Genomic DNA, 26,319 nt, shown 5'->3' with positions numbered 1-26,319 from the left:
TCAAAGGAAAAATGATATATATTTTTTAATTTCTTTAAATCTAGTATTAGTAATTTTATATATGACAATATATATCAAATTTTGTGTCTGAATTATTTTCAACAAAAATACTAAACAATAATTAACAAAAATAAATAATTAATAAATAATAAAATACATGTAAGACAATAACGTTGTAATTTCTTAAATATTTGTTTTTTTTTCCTTTTTCCTTTCAAATTTATAAAGTGAGAGGAAGGACTAATCGAGAAAGACGATAACCATGGAAGGAAAGGAAATATAATAGAAAATGTAATTTTAAAGTAAAATAATATTTAATTTTATTCATAGATTTAATTTTGATTAATTAAGGGTTAAAACCGTAAAACTCACACTAAGTGAATCCTCGTCTTTATTTATCTTATATATAATATTTAAACTCCAAGTCTGTAAAAATAAAAGCAATCCTAAGTGTAATTTAACTTGAAAATTTACTAAGTGCCATGTATATATTTTTATGATTCTTTCCGCTGAAAACCAATTAAATGAAAAATAATTTCTATATAATAATTATTCAATTTAATGATACTTATATCACAATTAATCTATATATCACTTGTATGAAGATATTGAAAACAAAAATGGAAAATATTGAAATTGAAATGTATATTTTATAAGTTGAAAACACTAATGTATACGCAATACATTAGTTACTTCAAGTAATATAAGTTATATATATATTTATATATTTGTTACATCCTAACTATCTGGACTAAGTAATAAACTCATGAATAGTGTGAGTATAACCAAACGAATCCTACTTATTAACCAACACAATAAATTCTTACCACAACGTCACATCTAAAGTGACGTTAAACACACTATAGTACCATCCTAATTAGATTTATATCATCAAATCATTTGGTCACTTGACTCTAACCTATCAATAATAGCTTAACACGTGATGCCTAGATATATATAAGTCCTGGAGCAACCAAACAACAAGGAAATCCTTGTTATTCACTGACTTTCTCATCCTCATCTCTATCTTACCTAAATTACTATAAAAAAATTAAATATGAAAGAGATTAAAACACATATTCACGGAAACATATATTAGATAAATTTTATATTTTCAACATATATATCAATAAGTCTTGCACTCTTGATTTGTTTTATAATAATTTTTTTATTAGTTAATGTATTTATATTGAAATAGTCTGAGTCGATCTGACAACGTAATATGATGTTATGCATTTATATCTGTAGATCAGGTTAGATATGGAGTATCACAAAATATATATTATGGGTGCCAAAATTTATTATGCAATATTGAGGGAAACTCTATTTAAATTTAGTGAAAATTTATTTGAGTTGTCTTTTCTGAACTCAAATAAATTTTATTTTCTTGTTCTAAATTTGTGAGATTATAATCGCTATCACCCAAGCAATTATAATGCAAATTTAAAAGTTGAATTTTGATTTTGGACCCCTACACATAGGAAGTTGATTGCCTTTTTTGAGAAGTCTTAATTTTTATCCTGTGTTTGGTTATTTGAGTTAAAATCCTCTTTAAGCATTTAAGAGTCCGAGAATAATACTGGAAAAGATCATTCGATTAAAAACTTGAAGGATTTGGACTTCAAATTGGATTGTTTGACAAATTTGAACACCTTTCCAAAACTTACCTTGCAATTTCTCTAGAGCTTGGAATACATGTACTCTTAATCAAATGTATACCATTTATAGGTGGTGTATTAATTTGCATTAAACGTTTGATGGATTAATCTATATGAGTGTGAGTTGGACTGCTTCTATGAGGCTTGTGGCAAAATCTCTAAAGCACTCATGAAAATCCAGGTATGCTCATGGTCTATTAGGGAGACTACAACTTTGTCGGAAAGCAATATTATAGGTCTCGATGTAATTAATGAAAATTTTAATTTACATGATAAATTCATGAAAACTTAAAGTTTTTTAATTATGAAGTAAATTATTTTATTTTTAGTTTCAATTTATAAACTAAAAGACACTAGAATTAATGTATTATATATCAAAGAACATATATTGTTTTTTCGAAATATGTAGGATGTTAGGAATTAAAAGCATTTTAAAACAATTTATTCACATTACTTATATAGACCTTTTCCTTTCTATTTATAAGCCATAAATTAAGTCCAAAAGATCGGTGTAGTGTAAATCGATGGATCTTTTTCCTATATACAAAAGTATGGTGCTTGCTATTTCTTGGAAGTGGATCAATGCAAGAAATAGTTTATTATGAGTTGTTGAGGGATTTTTATAAGACGTTGATCGTGAACCTCTCAACATGTTTAGTAAGAGTTTACCACTTGAGTTAGTGAACCGAAGTGACAGCTATTGTCTTATATGTTAAAGGATATAGGTTTAAATAAATATAAATGTTAGAATTTTATATACAATCGTATGAGGTCTGTCTTTTTAGGCATTTGATAAGACATTCTTATCTTATCAAACCATTTGATTTTATATCGATGATACTATTTTATGGCCATTTACATTTATCATGTATATTTTCTAATAATGTGCTATTTATTGAGTTATTAAATTATTGATTGCGTTTGTTGCTTCATGCTTAACACTTTTGTTTCGAGTTATTGTTTTGGTCAAATTGTCATCAATCTATATTTTTTATTTTCTAAAGTATTCACTAGACTGGGGCCAATTTCTGATCGTTCATGTTTTGTAAGCTCATTAAGGGAGTAAATTTTTTATATGTGTTTTAAAATTGCTCCATATATAGGGTGGGTATCAAACTCTCCTCCATAACTTATTATTTTTATCAACTTGCCATCAAAGTTATTATATACAGATAACACTATTGATGTTTTATTATCTCCACCTTAATCTTAAACACTTCTAACACAATATTTAATACCTGATTGGACATCTAATTGGAAGAAAATAAAATCCTAAAGTTGAACGTACAGACTCATATTCATTAACACAATTACAGTATGTGTAAACTCAAAAAAAAAAAAAAAAAACCAGCTTGCGGTTGACTTGCGACCTTACCTACCCGCGAGCTCCGTAATTGGATTGAGTTGGCTGCCTTTAAGAGAGTACTCCATTTGAGTGAAAGATGGGGGCATAGCTGGCCACACAAATGGAGGTCTCTCTTGAGGCACCTCAGGTGGATCAATTTCCCCTAAAAGAACCTGCAAAACAGTTCTCATACAAGGCCTGCAATGTGGGTTCGGATGGCAACATGCCAATCCTAGGATCAGCACACGCTTGGCTTCATTCTCGACGAAGTTCCCATCCATCCTGGAATCCACAGTGGCAGTGATCTTCCCATTCTCATAGTATTCCCATAGCCAATTGACGATGCTATTGTTGTAATTGTTTTGCTCACTTTTGTTACCAGGTTTCCTCCCGCAAACAACTTCTAAGATGAGAACGCCGAAGGAATAGACATCGGTTTCCACCGTTGCTCGGCTGATAAGAAAGGTTTCCGGAGCCATGTAACCTGGTGTGCCAGCAATCTCTACGGTGGAATAATAAGCCTTCTCTTTTTCATGAATTGTTCGAGCCAACCCGAAATCCCCTAGCTTAGCGATGAACTCTGAGTCCAACATTATGTTGCTGGCTTTTATGTCACGGTGAAGTACCCGCTTTTGACAACCATTGTGAAGATACTCGAGTGCTTGAGCTACCCCTCGTATTATATTTTGCCTTTGCTCCCAATTCAGTCTCGATTCCACCATGCTTGTTTTTTCATCATAAAATATGAACTTATCAAGGCTTCCATTTGGCATGTATTCGTATACAAGAAGGAGCTCACGTCTTTCATAGCACCACCCGATTAACTTCACGAGATTTTTGTGGTTGAGGTTGCCAATTGTTGTTACTTCCGCCATGAATTCTTGCTTGCCTTGATTTGATTTCTTCGACACTCTTTTGACAGCTACGTCCTTGTTTCCCCATGACCCTTTGTACACAGTTCCAAATCCACCTTTCCCAAGCTTGTTATTGGGGCTGAAGTTGCCAGTTGCTTGTTTCAATTCACTGAATCGAAACTTCTTTGGAGCAAAATCCGATCGTCTAATCTCATCTTCTATATTTCTTTGCGCACCTTCAAAATCCTCCTCAACGGGACCTGTTCTCCGATACAAGTAAAAACGAACCCCGATAAACAACACCAGAATCACTACTGGAATCATTATCCAAGCTACCCACAACAAGTTCCCCTCTCCTCCGATATCGGTCCCGAAAAACTCCCAGGATTTGATACAGTTCAGCTGAGTCTCATTGCTTGTTGAAGCAGAGAATCCAACAAACACCTTCTTTGGAAGATAGCTAGAAAGATCAAGACGCTGAGAAAGCACATGAGTCTCATTTACCCTCACAGTCAAGTTTTGGCCATCATATTGAAGAAGAACCCATAAATCACGACCTCCTGAAATATTAAAACCAAAGTGATTTAAAGAAACTGAGGCGTTGGAGTTTATGCTATTTATGTCCAAGCCAATATGGTTATCATCCAAGTCCTGATCATCGCTCTTCCTTGTGTCGAACTCCACCGCCACCACCTGGGAACCATTCGGATCCGAGTTCAAAATCCCAAGCCATCTCCCTTCGCTGTTGGGTGGAAGAGTAGAATCCCCAGCTATTATAAACGCTAGGCCTTCACCCCCAGGAGATGTTCTGTTTTGGATAACGAAGACAAAGGTTGTATTGAAAGAAGCAATGGTGTGACTGTCTTTCCACAATCTAAAAGGTTTCTTATACACGGCTCGCCCCGAAGTATACTTAATGGAACTTCTTCCAAGATCGGGGGTAACTTGGAGGGCATGCGCTACTATGTAAGAATTGCTCAAGATAAGCTGCTTTATATGATCTATCTCGAATGCTGGAAAATTAAACCTAAAGCAGCTTACTTGAATGGAACAATGAATGAGGAAGACTTGTAGGATTAATAAGTAGGGTGGTAGTGGTGAAGAACTCATGTTGCTTGCAAAACAATGGAATAATGGGTTCTGACAATATGAAAATGGAGGGAAAATTTGATTTTCTATAAGTAAAATGAAATTAAATAATATATTTGGTCAATCATCCAATTTCCTCGTATTTTCTCTTTTTCTCCCCCTCATTTTGATTAATATTTTTCGACTCTTTGAAATAGTTGGGAGTACCAACTTTCCCAAAATTCCCTTCAGCTAGGAGGGATTTAATGTCAATGAGGATGCAGGCAAAAGATAAACTTCTCCTCATTTGTTTTCTCTGGTTATTGATCTATCAGATCTGACTTAACAATGGTTTAATAAATAATTTAAACAACAAAAGTGGGGATTGTTGTCTATTTCAACTGGATTATTATTATTATCTTTCTTCCATGGTTGAATTGAACTAGGGTTCAAGGTAATTTCGTAAGTTAAGTTCCAGGTGTAGATAGAAGCGTAATAGAAAAGCAATAAAAATGTTAGTTTAATATTGTCTCTGATATATGCCTTGAAAATTTTACTCATCTTCCACGAAATTCATTTAGATCAAGCTAAGTCGATGCTCCAATAACATCAGTATAAATAGAGTCCTCTGCTGGAAAATAATGAAAATATATTTTAAGGTTACTTAAACTATCTATATTTTTTCTATTTTTGACCTTTAAATTTTAGATTTTAATAATTGTTTGTAACCTTTATAAATTTAATTAACATAAATTTAATTAAAAGGGTTAAATTATAAGAATATCTTATTTTTTATAAAATTTATAGGTCATTTTTATATTTGACAGAGTAGATCTCTTTTGGAGAGAGAAAGTGAAAATGCGTCCTAGAAGGCACATTTTCACTTTCTTATAAATTGTTTTTTTTTTTTTTTTTGCTGTTGGAAATTAGAGTTTATGGTTTTATCTTTGCTTGTGTTTGAGATAGACATTGTTATAGTTTTAAGGTATGTTTGAATTTACGATAATGTCATGGAGCTCGACAACTTATAAATTTGATTTGCCATGTGAGTATGGAGCCATTACCCGAGAAGCTGGATCACATTGCTACTTAAGATCCCAATTGATGTTGATTATACTGTCACGAGTTGATTTGTAACTAGGGCTTCAAATTTACAAAAGTTATGCTATCAGAGGATGGAGTATAACTGAGGCCCCCAATTGACAGTGGCTATACGAGCACGACAATGAGTTTTATCTCATCAAAGGAGGATGCTTTATAAAACTCATATAGAAGTCTAAGATTATAGTCATAGTGAAAAACATAAGGGCCTTCCAGTATAATCAAATAATTCGTTTTATCCATCACAACCAAAGGCACTAAGCCCATTACTATAACCTATACAGAGTTGGGGGCAACAAGAAACAACAGTTGCCACCCCGATTCGCATTTCATCTTTTCTGCTGGAAATCTTGTTGCCGCCAACTCAATCACACATTATGTTGGAAGCTCATATTTGAAAAACGTTGTGGAAAATAGGTTTAAGGGAAAAACTAGAGTTTAATTTTTTTTTCAAAAACTTGGTTGTATTATCTAAAATAGTGAACACTTAATCAAAAATCATACATTTAGAAAAAAAAAATTCTTAAATTCAAGTGTGTGAGAATAAAATGACCAGACTCTCTTTATTCAACTAGGATTAGTATTAATCACATTAATGTTAAATTAATAAAATATTATGTAGATAAATATTAAATTAAATTTAATATCCCATATTAATATTCAGATAAATATTAAATTAAATTTAATAATAAATTCATTAAAATAATATCATCTTTGAAAACTTCGAGTGTTTTCTTCAATTTTCTCTGATGACTCCTTTATGTCTTTTCTAATTAGTATTTATAGACATTATAATGCTCAGAAAGCCTAAAAATTGGGTTTTTCCGCATATTTGGGAATCAGGGTGTGAGGTTGACATGAGCTGGCACATGGGCGTGTGTCCTACCTATGTGGAAATGCCCAGGCCATTTGGCTCCTGAAAACAACTTTATTTGTCCAATTTTGGCTCATTTTTCGCTCCTTTTCTCTCCCAAATGCTCTCCTAAGTATAGAAACATGAATTTGAAGGATTAGGAGCATCAAATTCACTAATTTGCATAATTAATCATCCAAAAACGCATTAAGAATGAGATTGAAATATGTTACTTTATAGCTTATTAGAGCATTACCAGTCAATCGGAAAACAGTTATTGCCATAACATTCAATAATTTAATCTCATTCAAAATATGTTAAACATAAGCATTTGGTCTCTAAATCGAGCCTTCGAGGCCCTAAAAATTACTTATAAGCAATTCAGTACTAATTTGAAACAAACATAATTTTTAAGAAAAAGTTGAAAATTTTCAAAAATGGGGGACACACGATGTGTGGAATGCCTCAGGCCGTGTAACTTTCGAAATTGGGCCATAAGGCTGTGTCGCAGGCCGTGTGCCAAACTGTGTAACTCTTTGAATTGTGACACACGGCTGTGTCGCAAGTCGTGTGTTAAGCCGTGTAACACACTAACTTAATACATACTTAAATTTTAAGTTTACCATTTCAAGATTTCTTGGACACTAAGTAACCCATTTACCAGCCATTAGACCTATTCAAAATGACATTAAACAAGCTCAAATCATCCTAATTCGACCATTCTAAGTGCCTAACTAATGTACCCTCATTGGTACCACAAGTATACATACTTATACAACAATATAAATCATCAACCAAAACATGTCAATTCACACAACTTCTAACCAATATGCCTAACATAGGCACCTCAAATCACAACAATGCAAGAGAAACCTTTTAATCATACATTCACTACAACTTAATATCAAAAACACCTTCCATCATTCATAATTCATAACAAGTCATTACTAAACATTTGTCAAGCAAATATCAAGCTCATTGTAGTGATACTCATATTATAAGCTTGCAGATAGGCTTATTTATTATATATACACATACCAAAACAAAAGTAATAACAAAACAAGCCAGTTACATGCCGTATATAATCCAAAACAAATGTTTAAGAGCTATCGAAATTGGATGGATAGTGTGATTTGAGCGTTGATGTAACACTCCTTACTCGTGTTCGACGCCGGAATAGGGTACGAGGTATTACTAGACTTGAGTACTTGTAATCATTTAAAACCGAGACATAAAATTTCATCAATTTTAAACTTTTCAAACATATTCAAGACTATCTACATTAAATGACTTTATACAATAGAGACCTTCAAATAACATAGGTCAGTATTTTAGGCCTAGCAATTTAATAATAATTAAACGAGTCCCCATACATGCCAAAGACTTAAAAATAATTTAAAACCTTTATATATCGATCAATAGTTTGATAGTGTGATTTAACCTCCGGCGACCTCCAACTCGAGCTAACATCTGCGACACTATAGGAAAAAGGAAAGGAAGATAGTAAGCATTATAGCTTAGTAAGTGAATATGTAAATATGTAAATATTAATAAAAAATACATTATCATATATTAAAAAAAGTCACAATATGTTCCCGGAACATTACCATCACAAACACACATACTTTCACTATTACAATTATAAACAGGTTCAAAATAAGCTGTCTAGCAAAGTACCAGTAGCTAAATTATTTATTTCTAGAGCTAAAAAACTCCAAATTACAAACCGTTAATTTTTCTTGAAACTAGTTTCACATATATTATTACTATAAAATTTTCAGAATTTTTGGTCTAGCCAATTAGTACAGTTTATTCATTGAAGTTACCCCTATTTCACTGCTCAACTGCCCTGACCACTCTTCACTACAAATAAATTTTCTCTTTGTACAGAACTCATATGATGTTATCGTTTATTTTATTTGAAACTAGACTCATTAAGGATTTCAAACATATAAATTATATTCCCTAATTATTTTTGTAAAAGTTTTAATTATTTTATCCAAATCAGAACAGGGGATTATGTAGTCATTCTGAACCAGTCTCTCAAAAACTTAAATATCTCATAATGTAGAATTTCTTTGCTTGCTATGTTTCTGTTATATGAAAATAGACTTATTAAGCTTTAATTTGATATCTCATTCAGTCTCTGATTCAATTTCTACTATTTTTGGTAAATTTTTAGATTCTCGTCACTGCAACTATCCAGAATAGTTTTATTGTCAATTTTGATCTTTCACACTTCAATTGTATTCATCACTTACCCATAACAATCTTTCCAATTTCCAATCACATATCAAGCATATTACTCATAAGTTACACACGTATATACTTACACTTATCTTCACAAAGTCATACACAATTTCATTTAATCAATTTCCCAGTTGAACGCTTCGGAATAATAACAAATACGCGATGGTATCGCACACAGCCCACCTTTAAAATTGAAGCTCTCTTGTACACATAGTGGCCTTCACTTAGCACCACTCATGTGACCTAGCTCGATTATACACAAAATTTTGGCTCTTTTTGTACACATGGTTAACACTTAGTACCACCCATGTGACCTAGCCAGTTTATCTCGTAGCTCTCTTGTCTACATGGTGTCCTTCACTTGGAACCACACATGCGACCTAGCTACATATATCCCGTAGCTCTCTTGTCTACATGGTGTACATATAGTATCACCCATGCGACCTAGCTATATCATAATGTCTCGTAGCTCTCTTGTACACATGATGTGCACTCAGCACCATACATGTGACCTAGCTACATACCATCTGTATCATCCAATCTTTCTGAAGGTTCAACCGGGATTTCTCTATCTTTCTAATACTTGATTCCATACTTCCAATAGTCAATTATGATTCAAAAATCAGCTACAATACATAAAATATGCTGAAATACAAAAACATAATAAAGATAATATATTATTTACATACAAACTTACATACTTTCTCATTTCCATGTCGAATTAATATTGAACATTTAAATCATCAAAATTATACTTACTTTCAACACCTCGGAAATCATAGAAAATATATCAATTTTACATTGAAACATGCATAAATTAATGCTTATTATACATATGAACTTACCTCGATACTAAAACGGCCATTTTACCAACTTTCCCGATTTTCGATTTTTCTCCCATTCTAGATTCAAATCTCATTTTTCGGGATCTAAACATCATATTTTACTTATTTAATTAATGTACTATTCAAAACAGTCCTTAACTCAAACTTTGGCAAAATTACAATTTTGCCCTTAAACTTTTGCATATTTATACTTTTTCCCCTAGGCTCGGGAATTAAACTTCATCCCTTATTCTTATGTTTTATGACATGCTGATAATTTTTCCCTTATATGGAAACATCAAATTCTCACTCTAACACATAGTTATGAACAATAACAACTTTTACCGATTAAGCCGTTTTACTCATTTTTGCTTAAAACCGCTTAGCAAAAGTTGTCTAACATAATTTCAGCCTTCATTTTCTACCATAAAACATCAAAATAAACACATTTCACCTATGGGTATTTTTCCAAATATGAACCCTAGCTTAAATTATTGCTAGAATAAGCTTAATCAAGTTACCGGGATTCGAAAATCGTAAAGAACTTGAAAAACGGGGCTAGAACGGACTTACTATTGAGCTTGGAAAGCTTGAAAACCCTACCCATGCTAATTTCGGCCTCCATGAAAAAGATGGGCACATTTTGTCATCTTTTTCCCTTTTTTAATCCTTTATTTACCAAATGACTAAAATACCCTTCATTAAAACTTTTAGTTATTTTTATCTATGTATGTCCATTTTTGTCCATGAAAACCTAATGGTCTAATTGCTATTTAAGGACCTCTACTTCAATTATACTCTTCAATTTAATCCTTTAGCATCTAAAACTCATATTTATCGACTTTTGCAATTAAGCTCTAGTAGGCAAGTTAAGCATGCTATTTATAAAATTTTCCATCGATACTCTAACACATGCATCTAATCACTCGGTAAATTATAAAAATTAATCGGAATAAACTTTTCTATCTCAGATTCATGGTTTCACAACCACTGTTCCGTTTAGGCCCTATTTTGGGATGTTACAGTTGATCCAATCATCCAACCTTTAAAAGTATCTACAAGAAACAAAAAGTACACAAGTAAGCTTATTAAAGCTTAGTAAGTTCGACATATAGAAACTATAAATCTTACCAAAGTAAATATAACAATTTAATGAAAAATAACTCAGCAACAAGTTTCTCTTGCCATCCACAAAGTCGAACTGGTGAACAAATGGTAATTTCCGGGAAAACATATATATTCACAATGAAGTCAATTCAAGATATTCAAAATTATTAAATAAGTTGAACACAACAATTTACGACCTGATAAAAGACTTACAAATACGAGTACATAAGTAATCCAACTGAAAACATACAAAATGCTCATAAGAGTTAATCCAATCGATAACACGCCAAATGCTCATAAGATCTAATCCAACCGATAACATGCCAAATGCTCACAAGAGCTAATCCAGCTGATAACATGCCATGTCACTAAGTGCCTAGCCCGTAGGCTATACATCCACCCCCATAACACGCCAGAGCATGATAGTATAACATGTGGGTTCGCAACAAATGCTGAACCTCGATATACTTGAGAAAAATATATAAAGCACACCACATCAATCTCCCCTCTAATCACCGTATAACACACCGTCATTTAGTTGTACTCTATCTTGCGTTCATCCAGCCCAAGTATTGAAATTCAATATCATTTTCTCAAACAATTTTACATCATCAATAGAGTAATTAATATCCACTATTTCATATTATATCATCATACAATTCATACAGATATTAAATTACAAACCGAACGAAGTTATAGGACTGATTTGCAGTAACTGTCCAGAGTAGCTCAATTAGTGATTGATGTTGTGTCAATTCATTATTTCCATTTTCAATTACACGCATCAACATAATCCAACATTATGCAATTAAGTTCGTATAACTTACTAGACTATTTGGTAATTTTCTCTTCTCCTCGATTTTCCACTTGTTCTTGATCTAAAATAATAATTTCATTCAATTCACTGATTCTAAAGGAAAAATCAATTCATTTTATACAATTAAGTCCTTTTTAAATTTTTTATAAAATTGCCCCCAATATTTTACTTTTATAAAATTTAATCCCTAAGCCCGAGACATGCAATTTAACCATTTTGTTCTATTTCAAGTTTACCTGAACTTTTTGCAACCCTATTACAACCCATATTTGATTTTATTTCACATCAATTCATTGTACTTCTACTAAATTTACTTTTTAGTCCTTAAACATTAAAATTACCAAGAATTACTTTACAAAATAGTCCTATCTAGCAACCAAGCTTAAGATTCTACCTAAAATTTCAAGAAAATCTCTTATTCATCAATGGCACATTCCATAACATTTGATATTTTTACAAATTAGTCTCCGGTTTAGATAGATTAAGCTAATACGAGCTCAAAAACATAAAAATCACTAAAAACGGGCAAGATTTACTCACCCAATCGAAGAACACAAGCTTGCCCAAAGCTTTCTCCATTCTTCCATGGCTATTCGGCTTGTCCAAAAAGGGTAAGAATGAAAATTTGATAATATAATCTTTTAAGTCTTTTAATTTAACTTATTCTTTAATTATTTACAAAATTAACCTTTAATTTATAACTTATAAATCACTAAAACATGTCCAAAAATGTCCATTATATATAAATATGGTATACTTACCATTTAAGGAAGGTTTAATTACACAATTAGTCCTTCAATAAATTCCAACTAAATAAACTTGATTACAATTTAATCCTAAACTAATTAGGACTAAAAGAGAAAATATCCCAAAACCTAGTGGATTTAATCATATCACCACCGCTTGGACTTTTTGACCATGGTTTAATGACCATTTTGGTCCTTTTAGCATTTTAAATCTATAGCAATTAACTTTTACTATTTCACAATTTAATCCTTTTACCTTAATGAAGCAATCGATCATCAAAATTATCTAACCAAACTTCAATTCACATATAATACGACCCTATAAATATTTAATAAAAATATTTACTACCCTAAATTATGAAAATGGGGTGCTAATACCTTGTTCTGAAATACCACTTGACTTTTGAATCGAACCACTTATACTAACTTTTAACTCAATTAGTTCAATTCATCAAATCAGAATTCAATATAAAAATTATTATTGAATCGTATAATCTAAATATTAATTATACGAACTTACTCATTGAATTTGTGGTCCAGAAACCATTGTTTTTCGACACCACTAAAAAACGGGCTGTTACAACTCTCCTCATTTTGGAAATTTTGTCCTTGAAATTTTTACCTAGCAATACCTGTTTATTTTGAAGTTTACTCATGAATAGAATCTTCACTGGTTCATCCGAATATGAAAAATAACAATGCCATAACCATCTCGAATAACACAACTTTATCTTCGATTTCACTACTCAAATCTATCTCACTATTTAATTTTCGCCCAATTCAACAAGTATAACGGGGTTCTACATTTCCCAATTATCTCTAAACTCGGGTATGCAACATCTTAACATGTCTTCTAGAATCCGTATTACCCACTTTGATTGCCTATCTACCTACGGATGAAATGTTGTACTAAAATCAATTTTAATGCTCAGAGCCTCACAAAGTTGACCTCAAATTTTAGAAGTAAGTCTTAGATCGGTATCAGAAATAACAAAAAATGACACTCCATGCAATCTGACAATCTCTGCCACTTATGACTCGACTATTTCTCAAGCGAATAATCAATTATAACTGGAGTAAACGAGCTAAATTTGTCAATTTATCAATCATAACCCAGATTAAATATTTCTTTCTCGATGATATAGGAATACTAGATTCGTAATTCCTCGTGACGCGTTCCCACTCTATTAAGGAATCATGACAGGATGTAATAATTCCTACGGTACTTGATGTTCAGTTTTTACCTGAAGAATAGAATATGCGCTATTGTGAGTCTTAGATAAAATGTCTCGTTTAACTCTAGATTATTTAGAACACACTTTCTGTTACGAAAATACATCATACTATCAATATCCACAGTAACTCCTATAGATAGCTCACTCTGGATTTGCTCTCGTTAGGTAATAGCTTCAGTCATCATCCTAAAATTTTTGGATTCCGTCACCGAAATAGGGTTACAGAGCATTACTGTACAAACAGAATATTAAATCATTCAATTCATACATCAATGCCAACATAATCAAATTGCATTCTTAATGTCCCTTAATTGAGCCCTTGAGGCCTTAAAAATACTTTAAAAACAATCCGGGACTAATTTGGAAACATACGAAAAGTTTAAGAAAAAGTCAGAAAAATTGGACTATAGGGGACACACGGCCATGTGGCCAGGGCGTGTGCCTTACACGGTTGAGAGACACACCCATGTCTCAAGCCGCGTAACCTTTGAAATGGGGACACGCGACCGTGTTCCAACCCGTGTAACTTTCTGAGTTGGGTCACATGGCCAAGCAAGGTTGTGTAACACTCGAAATAGCCTCACATATCCGTGTGCCAGGCCGTGTGTTAGGCTATGTAACTACCTGACTTGTGAGTTTTAAACCTACAGGGGACACACGACCATGTCGCATGGTCGTGTGTCACACACCCGTGTCTCAGGTCGTGTTGGTTTAAAATGAACCTTAAACAATAAGTTTACCATTTCAAGCTTACTTGGACCTTGAGAAACCAAAATACCAACCAAAATACCTATTCAAAAGGAAATTAATCAAGCCAAAAACATACTGAAATCAACTTATTAAGTGCCTAACTAATGTACCTTCATAGGTACCATAAGTAAATACAATTTTATATCAGAATAAAACTTCAAACATAACTTATCAATTCATCCAATCTAACATTTAACCAATGTACCTTTCCTAAGTACCTCATTTACAACATATCATTAATTTATATCATTCATAATAGCATTGGAACTATACCTCATTCACATATTTCATATAAGTCAATAACTTACACATAGATCATACTTAAAATATATATCTCAAACATTAGAATAATAACACAAAAGCTTAATACATGCTATATAAGCCGAAATGAACGTTCTAAAAACTATCGAGATTGAGGAATAGTATGACTTGAGTGATGATCCGTCTGTCCAACCTTTCGAGTATCTACAAGAACAAAGTTTAACACAAGTAAGCTTAAAGAAGCTTAGTAAGCTCGACGTATTAAAATAATAAATCTTACCGAAGTAAATATAACAATTCAAAAAGTATTAATACAACTATGAATGTTCCCTCTCATCCACAATCTCAACCAATAGATCACAAAGTTCAATTTAAAATCAAATATATGGTAAATTCATCAAAAATTACTCATCAAGTTACCTTACCAAGATTTTCAATCCGATGAAAGACTTACGAATAAGAGTACATCGACATACCACCAAAATACACTAGATACTCGTAAGAGCCAATCCACCCGAAACACACCAATTCTTATAAGAGCTAATCCCTCTAAAGCACACCAATGCTAATAAGAGCTAATCCCTCCAAAACACACCAATGCTTATAAGAGCTAATCCCTCCAAAACACACCAATGCTAATAAGAGTTAGTCTAACTGAAACACACCAAAAAATTATAGTATAACCCAAGAATTTGCAATAAATGCTGAATCTCAGTGTACTTTGGAAACATATATTGATGAGTCACGAAACTAACTAATATTTCGACGAAGGCAAGCGCACCTATCGTATAGTAGTATAGCTATGGTGAATCTGAAATATCATATCCATAAGGACTAAAAGTACTAGTAATAACTATCTTTCTATTATTTAGCCTAATAATTAAAGGAGGTGTTTTAATCTAAAATTAAACTAATTAACTATGAATGCGATAGAGATCAAATTGGGAAAATATTTAAGAAAACCAATGAGAGAGACAATACCCAGGAAAGAATCCACTTAGACTTCACTTATTATTCTGACTTTGAATCAAACGATTTATTCACTTGTCTTGATTCCGTAGAAATCCCTAAATTATGTTAATATCTCTTTTGAGACTAAGAACAACTAACTCTAGGTTGATTAATTGAAATCTCTTTCTAATCAAAACCCCTATCGTCGCATTAACTTGATTTATGGATTCCCCTATTAGATTTGACTCTAATTTGGTAGATTTATGTCATCCTATTTCTAGGATTGCAATCAACTCCATTCAATTATGCTAGATCTACTCTTAAACAGGGACTTTTGCTCCACTGAATAAGCACATCAAACTTAGATTAATATCCTGAAAATATTAAGGCAAGGATTAAGAACACATAATTAAGAACAAGAACAAGTATTTATCGTGTAATTTAGAAAACTAAATAATAAGATCCATCGTAGGTTTCATCCTCCCTAGGTATTTAGGGAGTTTAGTTCATAATGTAAAAGGAAAACATCTCAAATTTAGAAAAATAACAAGACTTAAAAAACCCAAATAAACTTTGAGAGAAATTTGAATGGAGATCTTCAATCTTGAAGTGGATCTGTTTCCGAGATGATTCCAACAGCTTTCTTTAAGTAATTTCTGCTTTCTACTTTGTGTGCCCCCTTTAGATCCTCTTCTAGTGTGTATTTATAGACTTTAGAATACTCAAAAGCCCTAAAAATTGGGTTTTTCAACCTAATAGGGAAGCAGGGTGCGAAATCGACACGGACTGGCACATGGGCGTGTAGCCAACCCGTGTGGCTCAAATAGGCGTATGGCCAGCCCGTGTGGAAATGCCCAGGCCGTGTGGATCTTGGAAATAGTTCTTTTTGACAGATTTTAGCTCGTTTTTCACTCCTTTCGCTCCCATATGCTCACCTAAGTATAAAAAAATGAATTTAAAAGATTAGGAGCATCAAATTCACTAATTCACATAATAAATCATCTAAAAACACATCAAGAATAGGATTAAAAACATTTTACTTTTATGGCTTATCAAATATCCCCACACTAAAGCATTTGCTTATCCTCAAGCAAAATCCTCAACTCACAATTAAAATTAATCTTTCTCAACTTGTAATTCTCATAAATAATGTTTTGTCATAATTTACAAATAATCCACATTGATAATTCAACTAAAAGAGCCCTAAAGATTCAAACAATCCAAGTCACACATCTTTTTAAGACATGAAAACATAGGTATCTCCCCTTATCTAAGTGATTACCTTTAATTCAAAATTGGCAAGATTTTGCATCGTCACTAAAGATTCACTCAAATCACTCAGAGTGTTTAAGGTTCAAAAATTAAGCACTCAAAAGTCAATTATGAAAAGTCATTACAGTAGACTTGCTTAAAAATCAAATCTCCACCACTATAAAATGATATGATACACAAATCAAAAGGTCTTTAAAGGATTATGACGGGGCTTGGGTTAAAGATGTGGATAAAGGCTGAAAAAGAAGGTTAGAATCGAGATCGAATTGATAAATTACCTAACTAGAAAAAAAAAACTAATATTGAATAATTACATCAATTGAAATTATTAAAGAATAACATGAGCTTCTTATCAGAATATGAAATTAACTACTTAAGTTCAGAAACATAGAACTAGTAATAATCAACATAAATGTTTTTTTTTCAGTTTTCTTTTCCACTATTTTTTTGAGAACAATGAATAATAAGAGAAAATTTAACAACTGAAATAAAAGAACATAGTTAAGCAACTAACCAAATCAAATCTCGACAAAAAAGAGGGTCAATAAAAATGGGAACAATTCTCAATGATTCAAAAATGAGTTATGGGTTAATATTAATGGGTAAATCAAGAAACGGTTTGTTAGGCTTAAAGGGGTTCACTAAGGGTTAATTATGTAGGTAGGCTTTTTATGGGATAAGTGAGTTAAACCCTAAGTGTCTTTATCATCTCAGTATATCAAATCAAAGGTGTGGTCTCGACATGCATAATTGAAGCAAATTCTAGAATAACAATTCAATATTGGCACATTCATAACCAATAATAAAATGAGCAAGAAAAGTGTATGCTCTAAAGGCTCAAAATCTCACAAAAAATTATGGTTTTTGATGTTAATCTTGCAAATCTCAAACTTCAAGATAATACTGCAATTTAGGGAAACAACCTAAAAAAAATTTTAATTCTGAAAATAGACTTATCATGCTTGATTCTCTCATGTCTTAAAGTTAAACAATCAATGCACAAATATGTATGAATTTAATCTAAAACATATCAATGATAATCACAAATCGATAATAATTCATTCTACTAGTAATATGAGAAAATTACTTAAACACAAGACATAATTCAGAGATTTTCTAATAATCATATAAATAACCTCCCCACACTTAAGATGTACATTGTCCTCAATGTACAAACCAAAATAATCACAGTAAAAATATAATATCATAATAGAGGGAGAGAATTGAAACCACCCTGAATATTGGATGAAATTTCCAGAATAGTGAAAAGCGAAATTGTACCCAAATCTAAATGTAACTCATGATTCCAAGCAAACTAATAAGAAAATAAACACGAATAATAAAGAAGATTAAGGGGTTATAACTCGATTAGAAACAACCATATATATTTCAGAGGATAATAATGAAAATAAGTCAAGAAAAGGATAAAAAATAAAACAACTAAAATGAAATTAAAAAGAAAGATAAAAAATAAAACAATAATAATAATAATAAACTCAATGATACCAATTGTAATAATAATAGTAAAAATACTAAAAATAGAAATAGCAAAAAAATTAAAATTAATTTAAAATATAAGTATAAGAATAATAAATAAAAATTAGTAAAATAAAAAATATACAAATAATAATAAATAAAATAAAATAAAAATGGGATGATTAACCCAGTTTTCACATGGCCATGGACATACCCATGTGTCCAGGCCGTGTGGGTCACATAGCTATATGCCAGACCATGTGTGTTTTCCTTCGCTTCTCCCACGCCCATGTGAGATCCGACATGCCCGTGTGGCCAAGCCGTGTGGGTCACACAACCATGTCGCCAGGCCGTGTAACTCTCTGACTTTTAAAAAAATTAGCTCCAAGTTTCACACGGCTTAGGACATACCCGTGTGTCCAAGCCATGTGGGTCACATGGCCATGTCGCTAGGCCGTGTGTGTTTTCCTTCGCTTCTCCCACACCCATGTGAGATCCCACACGCCCGTGTGGCCAAGCTGTGTGGGTCACACAGCCATGTTGCCAGGCCGTGTAACTCACTGTCTATTACCTTATTTCACACATGGTCTGCGACAGGCCTATGTGTCCAGGCTGTTTGCTCATTCACGGAGTCGAAACTCCTCTTTCTCCCTATCAATTCTATTATCAACATAAGGTTTTAGCCAAGTAATATTTACATTAAAACTGCCAAATTTAGAATGATTTACCTCGACTGTACCGTATGGGAAAATATTTAGTGCTGTAAAAGGAGTTGCTTTTTTTGCATTAAGCTTTGGAGTGGCAATTCGAGGGTCTATTTTATCCAACAATATCTGATCGCCAATCTTAAATTGGTTCGTCCCATCCTTAAGCTCGTCATGGAGTCGCTTTGGTTCATCGTGTATATCGAAACCATTTTTTTATTTGAAAAAAAACGGGGATCGACTAAAACCAAATGTGGATTCGCCACCAATCTTTTTGTTTAGGTGTGATTGGATCACCTAATGAAACATTTTAAAACAATTTTGGTCCACGTAAATTTAAAAATGGGTTCGGGAGCCGGTTACGTATGAGGAAGGGTCAGCACCCGCACTACGTCCAAAAACTAGTACCAGATTGATTAAGTGTTGTCCTTATGTCTAGGGTTTTTTCAAAAAAAAATTTGAAATATGATTCCTCTTAAAACTTTTGAATGGTTTAAGTTGATCGTCAAAACTTTCTCGTTTCAAAGGTATAAAGCATCACATCCAGCACGATAAGACACAACCTTTTGTACTTTTGAGAACACGATTGAGTTTTGATTTCCAAAAGCTCTTAGGCCAAAAATTATAAAAGGATGTCCAAATATTTAGTCCTACGAAGAATCGAAACCTAGCACAGTAGGGCACGATTTCTCGAGTTTCTAAATACTGAACATTGCCTTATTTTAGGATTTTTTTTTAAAAAGAGCTGTAAACTCAAAAATATTAATTTTACTTAAAATAAAAAGGAATAATTGATTTTAAGGAGTTTGAAATTATGGAGCGATATTTGTAAACCAAAAGGAAGAAAAAAAAACCCTGGGATAATATGCATGCATAAAATACAATAATTAGTGAATGAAGATAACATAACTTCATTTGACCAACTTTCAAAACAAACAATTAAATATAATTAATCCAAAATATAACCAAATTCACAAGCATGGATGCACAACAATTAATTTAATAATACATAAAAACGAATAAATGTGGTATAACAAATGTACACGAAATAAAAATAATTAACACATGAATACCAAGCAACATAAAACTAATATGATACAAAACCAATTTCTAAAAATAATGGATGAGCAAATAGCATATGCTAGAACTTGAAATAATTTATATGGATAAAATACTACATAAATAATTATTAAAATAAATGTTATAAAAAATTGAATCAAACAACATGCAAAATTTAAAGTTGACAATATACATACAATAAAAAATAACTTAAATAATACATAAAATATGAAAAGGATAGCAAAATACATAGTAAAATATAATCTTAGGTATATACATAATAGATCTTAAAAATATATATATATATATATATATATATATATATATATATATACATAAAAACGAATAAATGTGGTATAACAAATGTACATGAAATAAAAATAATTAACACATGAAATACCAAGCAACATAAAACTAATATGATACAAAACCAATTTCTAAAAATAATGGATGAACAAATAACATATGCTAGAACTTGAAATAATTTATATGGATAAAATACTACATAAATAATTATTAAAATAAATGTTTTAAAAAATTGAATCAAATAACATGCAAAATTTAAAGTTGACAATATACATACAATAAAAAATAACTTAAATAATACATAAAATATGAAAAGGATAGCAAAAATACATAGTAAAATATTTTCTTAGGTATATACATAATAGATCTTAAAAATATATATATATATATATATATATATATATATATATATATATGTGCATAAATAGATTTAGCGGCAATTATATATAAAAATGACATGGAATTAATAATGTATATGGGAGCAAATTAATTTTATCATGTATTGTGTATGTAATAGATTTAAAAACGTGAATATGTATATGAATAGATTTAGAAGAAAATTATATGTATAAGATAACATATATTTAATAACGTATATAGAATAAAGTTAATTTTATCATGAACAATTTATATATATATAATAATATATAAAAACATTTATACAAAATATTATACAGAATATTGGAATAATATAATATAAACAAACTTTACAATAATGATTTAAAAAAACAAAATAAAATTATCAAAGTCGCTAAAAATATAAAATAAATAATCAAGAATTAAAAATTAATGCTAAGTGGATTTTTAAAATAATAAAGAATTATACAAAATAATAATAAAACTCAATTAAAATAAAGTTAAAATGAACAGGATAATTAATAAATTAAGCCATTAAAATTGCAAAAGACTAAAGCGCAATGCGCACGAATGTGTAGGGATTAAAACCGAAAATATTCCATATCTCAAAGCACAGCATTTAGGTGCGGGCTAAACTAAAATGGCACGCAAATTCTAAGAAAAAATTTAAAACAAATAAAATGTGAATAAGGACTAATTAAAAAGTCAGCGTGAAGGTAAAGGACTATCCGCGTAAATTAACCATTTGAAGCGCCAAAGCGCGGATCCAGCCTATGGATCGGGTTTGCGCGCGCGAATCTCCCCCAACTTACATTGCACCGTTTTGAATTCTGCACAAAATCAAACCTAAAAAAAAACCTAAAATCAAGCATTTGACCACTTTATCAAAATCAAAATAAAGAAAAAAAAAACTAACACTTCTCCTATCCATTCTGCTAAACCAAAATCCCTCATTCGAACGCCCTTACGTTTCTCTTCTCGACGGATGGTGTCATATAATGGCCAATCAAGGCCTTATTCAACCATAGGTCTGCGAGTTTCGCTCACCAGCCTTAAAATCGTCACCTAGCTTCGATTGCGACAAATCAAGTGAGGATTCGAAATAGCCAACTCTCTGGTAAATCCCTTTCTCTTTACTTATTTTTGTTTTTGTACACAGTAACAAGGATTTGTGAAATAGGAGCAGAATCGAAAAGGAAAAATAATCTAAATCACCTTAGTTTTTGATTGCTTTTTCTTTGTATCTAGTATTTTGTAAAAAAAAAAATCAGTGTCTACAATGGCTTTTTATAGCCAAAATACATCAAGAATATTCAAGAAAAATAAATAAAAAATCTTTATTTTTTTGCTGTATTGTTGTTATCTGCAGTTATTTGTGTGCTGGCAATCTATTTTGCAAGTATGCACGGCGTAGAGAAACCGTTCGTGGTGACGTATCGAGGCTTGGGACTCAGTGGGGCTGGAGACCCTCGCTGAGGAGGCTGCAATATTGGTCCTAGGGTCTTAGTCCCTAAAATCGAAAATTGGGCCACCTGGGTCGGGTTTCAATTGGGTTAAATTTTTGGGCTGTGATAGTTTTCTTGTAAATAGGATATGTAATTAAGTTTATTGGGTCTGTTGGGCCATAAGTGTAATTTGTAAATGGTCTGGACACTTATTATTGGATTTTATTTTGTTATTTTGTTTTGTTTTTTCATTTTGGTTTTGGTATGGGCTCGGGCGAAATGGGCTTATTACAGCTGCCCCTCTTTGCTTATTGTTGTGTAACAAGAATAGAGCAAAGACTTCAAATAGGGCCAATTTTGCCCGATTTTGCTGAATCTTAACTGTAACTTTAGGGAAATAGGACCGGTGTCTTAAATCTGTTTCATTGCCGATACATGGAGATAAGATTCGCCATCCTTAATCTACTCCACAACTTCTTTTGGGAAATAAGATCTTCAATCTTCAGTCTGCTTCCTTACTACCTCAGGAAGATAAGACTACAATCGCCAACCTGCTCTTTTGCTACCCCAGAGAGATAAGGCTGGTGGCTAAAATCTGCTCTATTGCCAGTACATGGAGATAAGATTTTCCATCTTCGATCTGCTCTACTACTGCTTTGGGAGATAAGAGCTTCAATCTTCAGTCTGCTTCCTTGCTACCTCAGGAAGATAAAACTACAATCGTCAACCTGCTCTCTTGCTACCTCAGAGAGATAAGGCTAGTAGCTTAAATCTGCTCCATTGCCGATACATGGAGATAAGATTCACCATCTTTGATTTGTTCCACTACTGCTTAGGGAGATAAGATCTTCAATCTTCAATCTGCTTCCTTGCTACCTCAAGAAGAGAAGACTACAATCGTCAACCTGCTCTCTTGCTACCTCAGAAAGATAAGACTAGTGGCTTAAATCTGCTCCATTGCCGATACATGGAGATAAGATTCACCATCTTCGATCTGCTCCACTACTGCTTAGGGAGATAAGATCTTCAATCTTTAGTTTGCTTCCTTGCTACCTCAAGAAGATAAGACTTGTATATTGAGCCTGCTCTATTGCAACTTCAGGCAGATAAGGCTAGTGGCTTAAATATGCTCCATTGCCAATACATAGAGATAAGATTTGCCATTTTTGGTCTGTTCCACTGCAACTTCAGGGAGATAAGACCTATCACTTCAACCTGCTCCACTACAACTTCAGGGAGATAAGGTTTGTAATCTTCGATCTATTTCACTGCAACTTCAGGGATATAAGATCTGACTTTGCCGATGTTACTACATCATCCTCCTGGACATGTCTTGTAAACTCGGTTTTATGTATCATGCTTATGCCAAATAATTAGGAAGTTATGATCAAAATGAATCAAATACTCCTAACTAGATGTGATGCTTTTGACAAATAATTAGGATGCTATGATCAAATGCTCCTAACTAGATGTGATGCTGATGTTAAATAATTAGGACGCTATGATTGAAATGAATCAAATGCTCCTAACTAGATGTGATATGGATGATATATGAATGTAAAAATGAAAATGATATTTTTTAAATGATCTTTTTTTTTAAAAAATGCTTAAGGTATCATCGCCCGTTGTTCACCAGAGCACTATCATTGATTTATTATGCTGTCATCTTGTTCGGCTGGTATTTTTGACAGAAGACCCAAAGAAATAATCAAATTCTGCTCAGCAAGCTTGCCCCGCTGTAATTTTAAAGTCCCTTACACTGTAACTTTTGGGACATAAAGTTTGAACTTCCCATTGCAACTTCAGAGGAAAAATCATTTGATTTCTTCTATCCATCCTGTGGCAACTCGGAGGTATCGGATTTGCATCATCTTCAATTAATTTGATATGTTATACTATCCCCTGGGTATAATGAACAGACGTATATGCTTGATATCTGCATGAATATAGAATACCATCTTCTTTTTTCGAGAACAATCCCATTTTTCATTCTCTGCCGGGATTATAACACTAATTAATATATTTGACAGAAAATCCAAGGAGATAATCTCAATTTGGGCTTAAATATTTCCAACCCTTAAGCTTGGTGAGTTTTAAACAATATTCCTATTTCAAGCTCCTGTATTATTTAGAAACTTCCCAAAGTAATATGCGAAACTTCCTTTATGAAAGTATTATTAGTCTAAAAAATCATTATTTCAATGCAAAATGCTTCAAAAAGATCATAACCATGGACAAGAAATGAATTAATTGAGAACATAGCTTGAAACGAACAAGCAAATGCAACTAAGAAAGAAATTTATCGGAACGTGACCTGAAAAGAATAAGGTAATCAAAGATTAACAAAAAAAATGGGTAAAAATGGAAAGCTAGGTGCCCCAGATATCGCAGCTTGAGCTTCTCTGTACCAACTTCTTGAGGACCATTCTGAGCTTAATCTGTGTTTAAGGGATCCGGAGTACTTTGTCGATACCCCAAGACGTAACATACTTCTTTCATTGTTAATTCAGACATAGCAAGACTACTGTATGCCCCATTTTGATCCAAATTTGAGTCGCCCTTTTCGGGTTTTCAACTCAAATCCCCTTTGGTCTCAAAGTGCCCTTTGCGGGTTTTCACCTTGGCCTCTCCATTTTCTTTCTTCTTTTTTTATTTATTTATTTTATTTTTTTAATTTTTTCTTTTTTTTTTTTTTGTTTTGATTTTGATTTTTTTATTTCGATTTTTTTAAGGTCTCAAGGTGCCCTTTGCGGGTTTTTAGCTTGGCCTCTCCCATTTTAGGTAGAATACTCTTTGACTGCATTTTGAACTCCAAACTAGGCAAATCCTTTCGGTCAATATCAATGCTCCTCTAGAATAGGCCTTCTTTACTGCATAAGGTCCCTCTTAGTTTGGCATATTTCTTCCTTTGAAGCCCTTTTGTATAAGAAGGATCTTCTTCAATATCAAGTTCCCCTCATGGAATTTTCTCATATCTGTAACACCCCTAACCCGTATCCGCTGCCAGAACAGGGTTTCAGAGCATTACTACCATTTGCAGATCACTTAAAAAAAATTAAAATACTTGCCGATTCAATGTATCATATAAAATAAATATATTACCATTCAATCAACAGTTTGGAACTTGTATAAGCATCAAACAAGAATATTGTTAGTATACTTGCACATATCTCATATAAATTCAACATTGATATATCTATTTTCTCGACATGTCGCACTTGAGTTTAATAATAGTCTCAATTACATAATTTCCTTGTATCAACATATAAAAGATAATCATATATGTACATGTCATGAAACATATCATGCTCTTACCATTTCTTCACAAGCATATAACATTCATTTCATTATATCAATATTTTATGCTTCATCATTTCTATATATTTTATGTATATTTATTCGGTAATAGCTTATATCAAACTTAACATAAATTATATTCCATGTACTTATACTTATTTCGTTTATCCATTTTCATAATTATTTCATACAACGCTTTTGTACATATATTTCCATATGACCAGTTCTTGTAAACATTTCACACAACCATTTCATATAACTATTCGTCATCTGATACATTTTACCTGAATATCAATTGTTCAACAGATGTTATAGCGTCTCCCATCCACGGTCTTATTTATCTTTGACGTGATGGCATAGTGTCTTTCAACTATGGTCTTACTCATTTTCTGTCATGTTGCCATGGTATCTTTCAACCATGGTCTTATTCTTTTCATGTCACGTTGCCATGGTATCTTTCAACCATGGTCTTACACATTTCATATCAGGTTTCCATGGTATCTTTCAACCATGGTCTTACACTGAGTTGCCATGGTATCTTTCAACCATGGTCTTACACATTTCATATCGAGAGAACACTCAT

The 26,319-nt window shown here is 32.2% G+C and overlaps 1 protein-coding gene across 1 annotated transcript; it reads right to left on the bottom strand.

Annotated features, from left to right (window-relative positions):
- Positions 1–3,029: 3,029 nt before the first annotated feature.
- Positions 3,030–4,967, bottom strand: LOC108466269 (probable L-type lectin-domain containing receptor kinase S.5). Its single transcript, XM_017766606.1, has one exon. It carries the CDS (start codon positions 4,965–4,967, stop codon positions 3,030–3,032), a length of 1,938 nt encoding a protein of 645 aa, XP_017622095.1.
- Between the last annotated feature and the right edge of the window lie 21,352 nt (positions 4,968–26,319).

This window comes from Gossypium arboreum, chromosome 2 (assembly GCF_025698485.1).
Source record: "Gossypium arboreum isolate Shixiya-1 chromosome 2, ASM2569848v2, whole genome shotgun sequence".
NCBI classification, from domain to species: domain Eukaryota; kingdom Viridiplantae; phylum Streptophyta; class Magnoliopsida; order Malvales; family Malvaceae; genus Gossypium; species Gossypium arboreum.
This window is presented reverse-complemented; position numbering and strand designations above follow the sequence as displayed.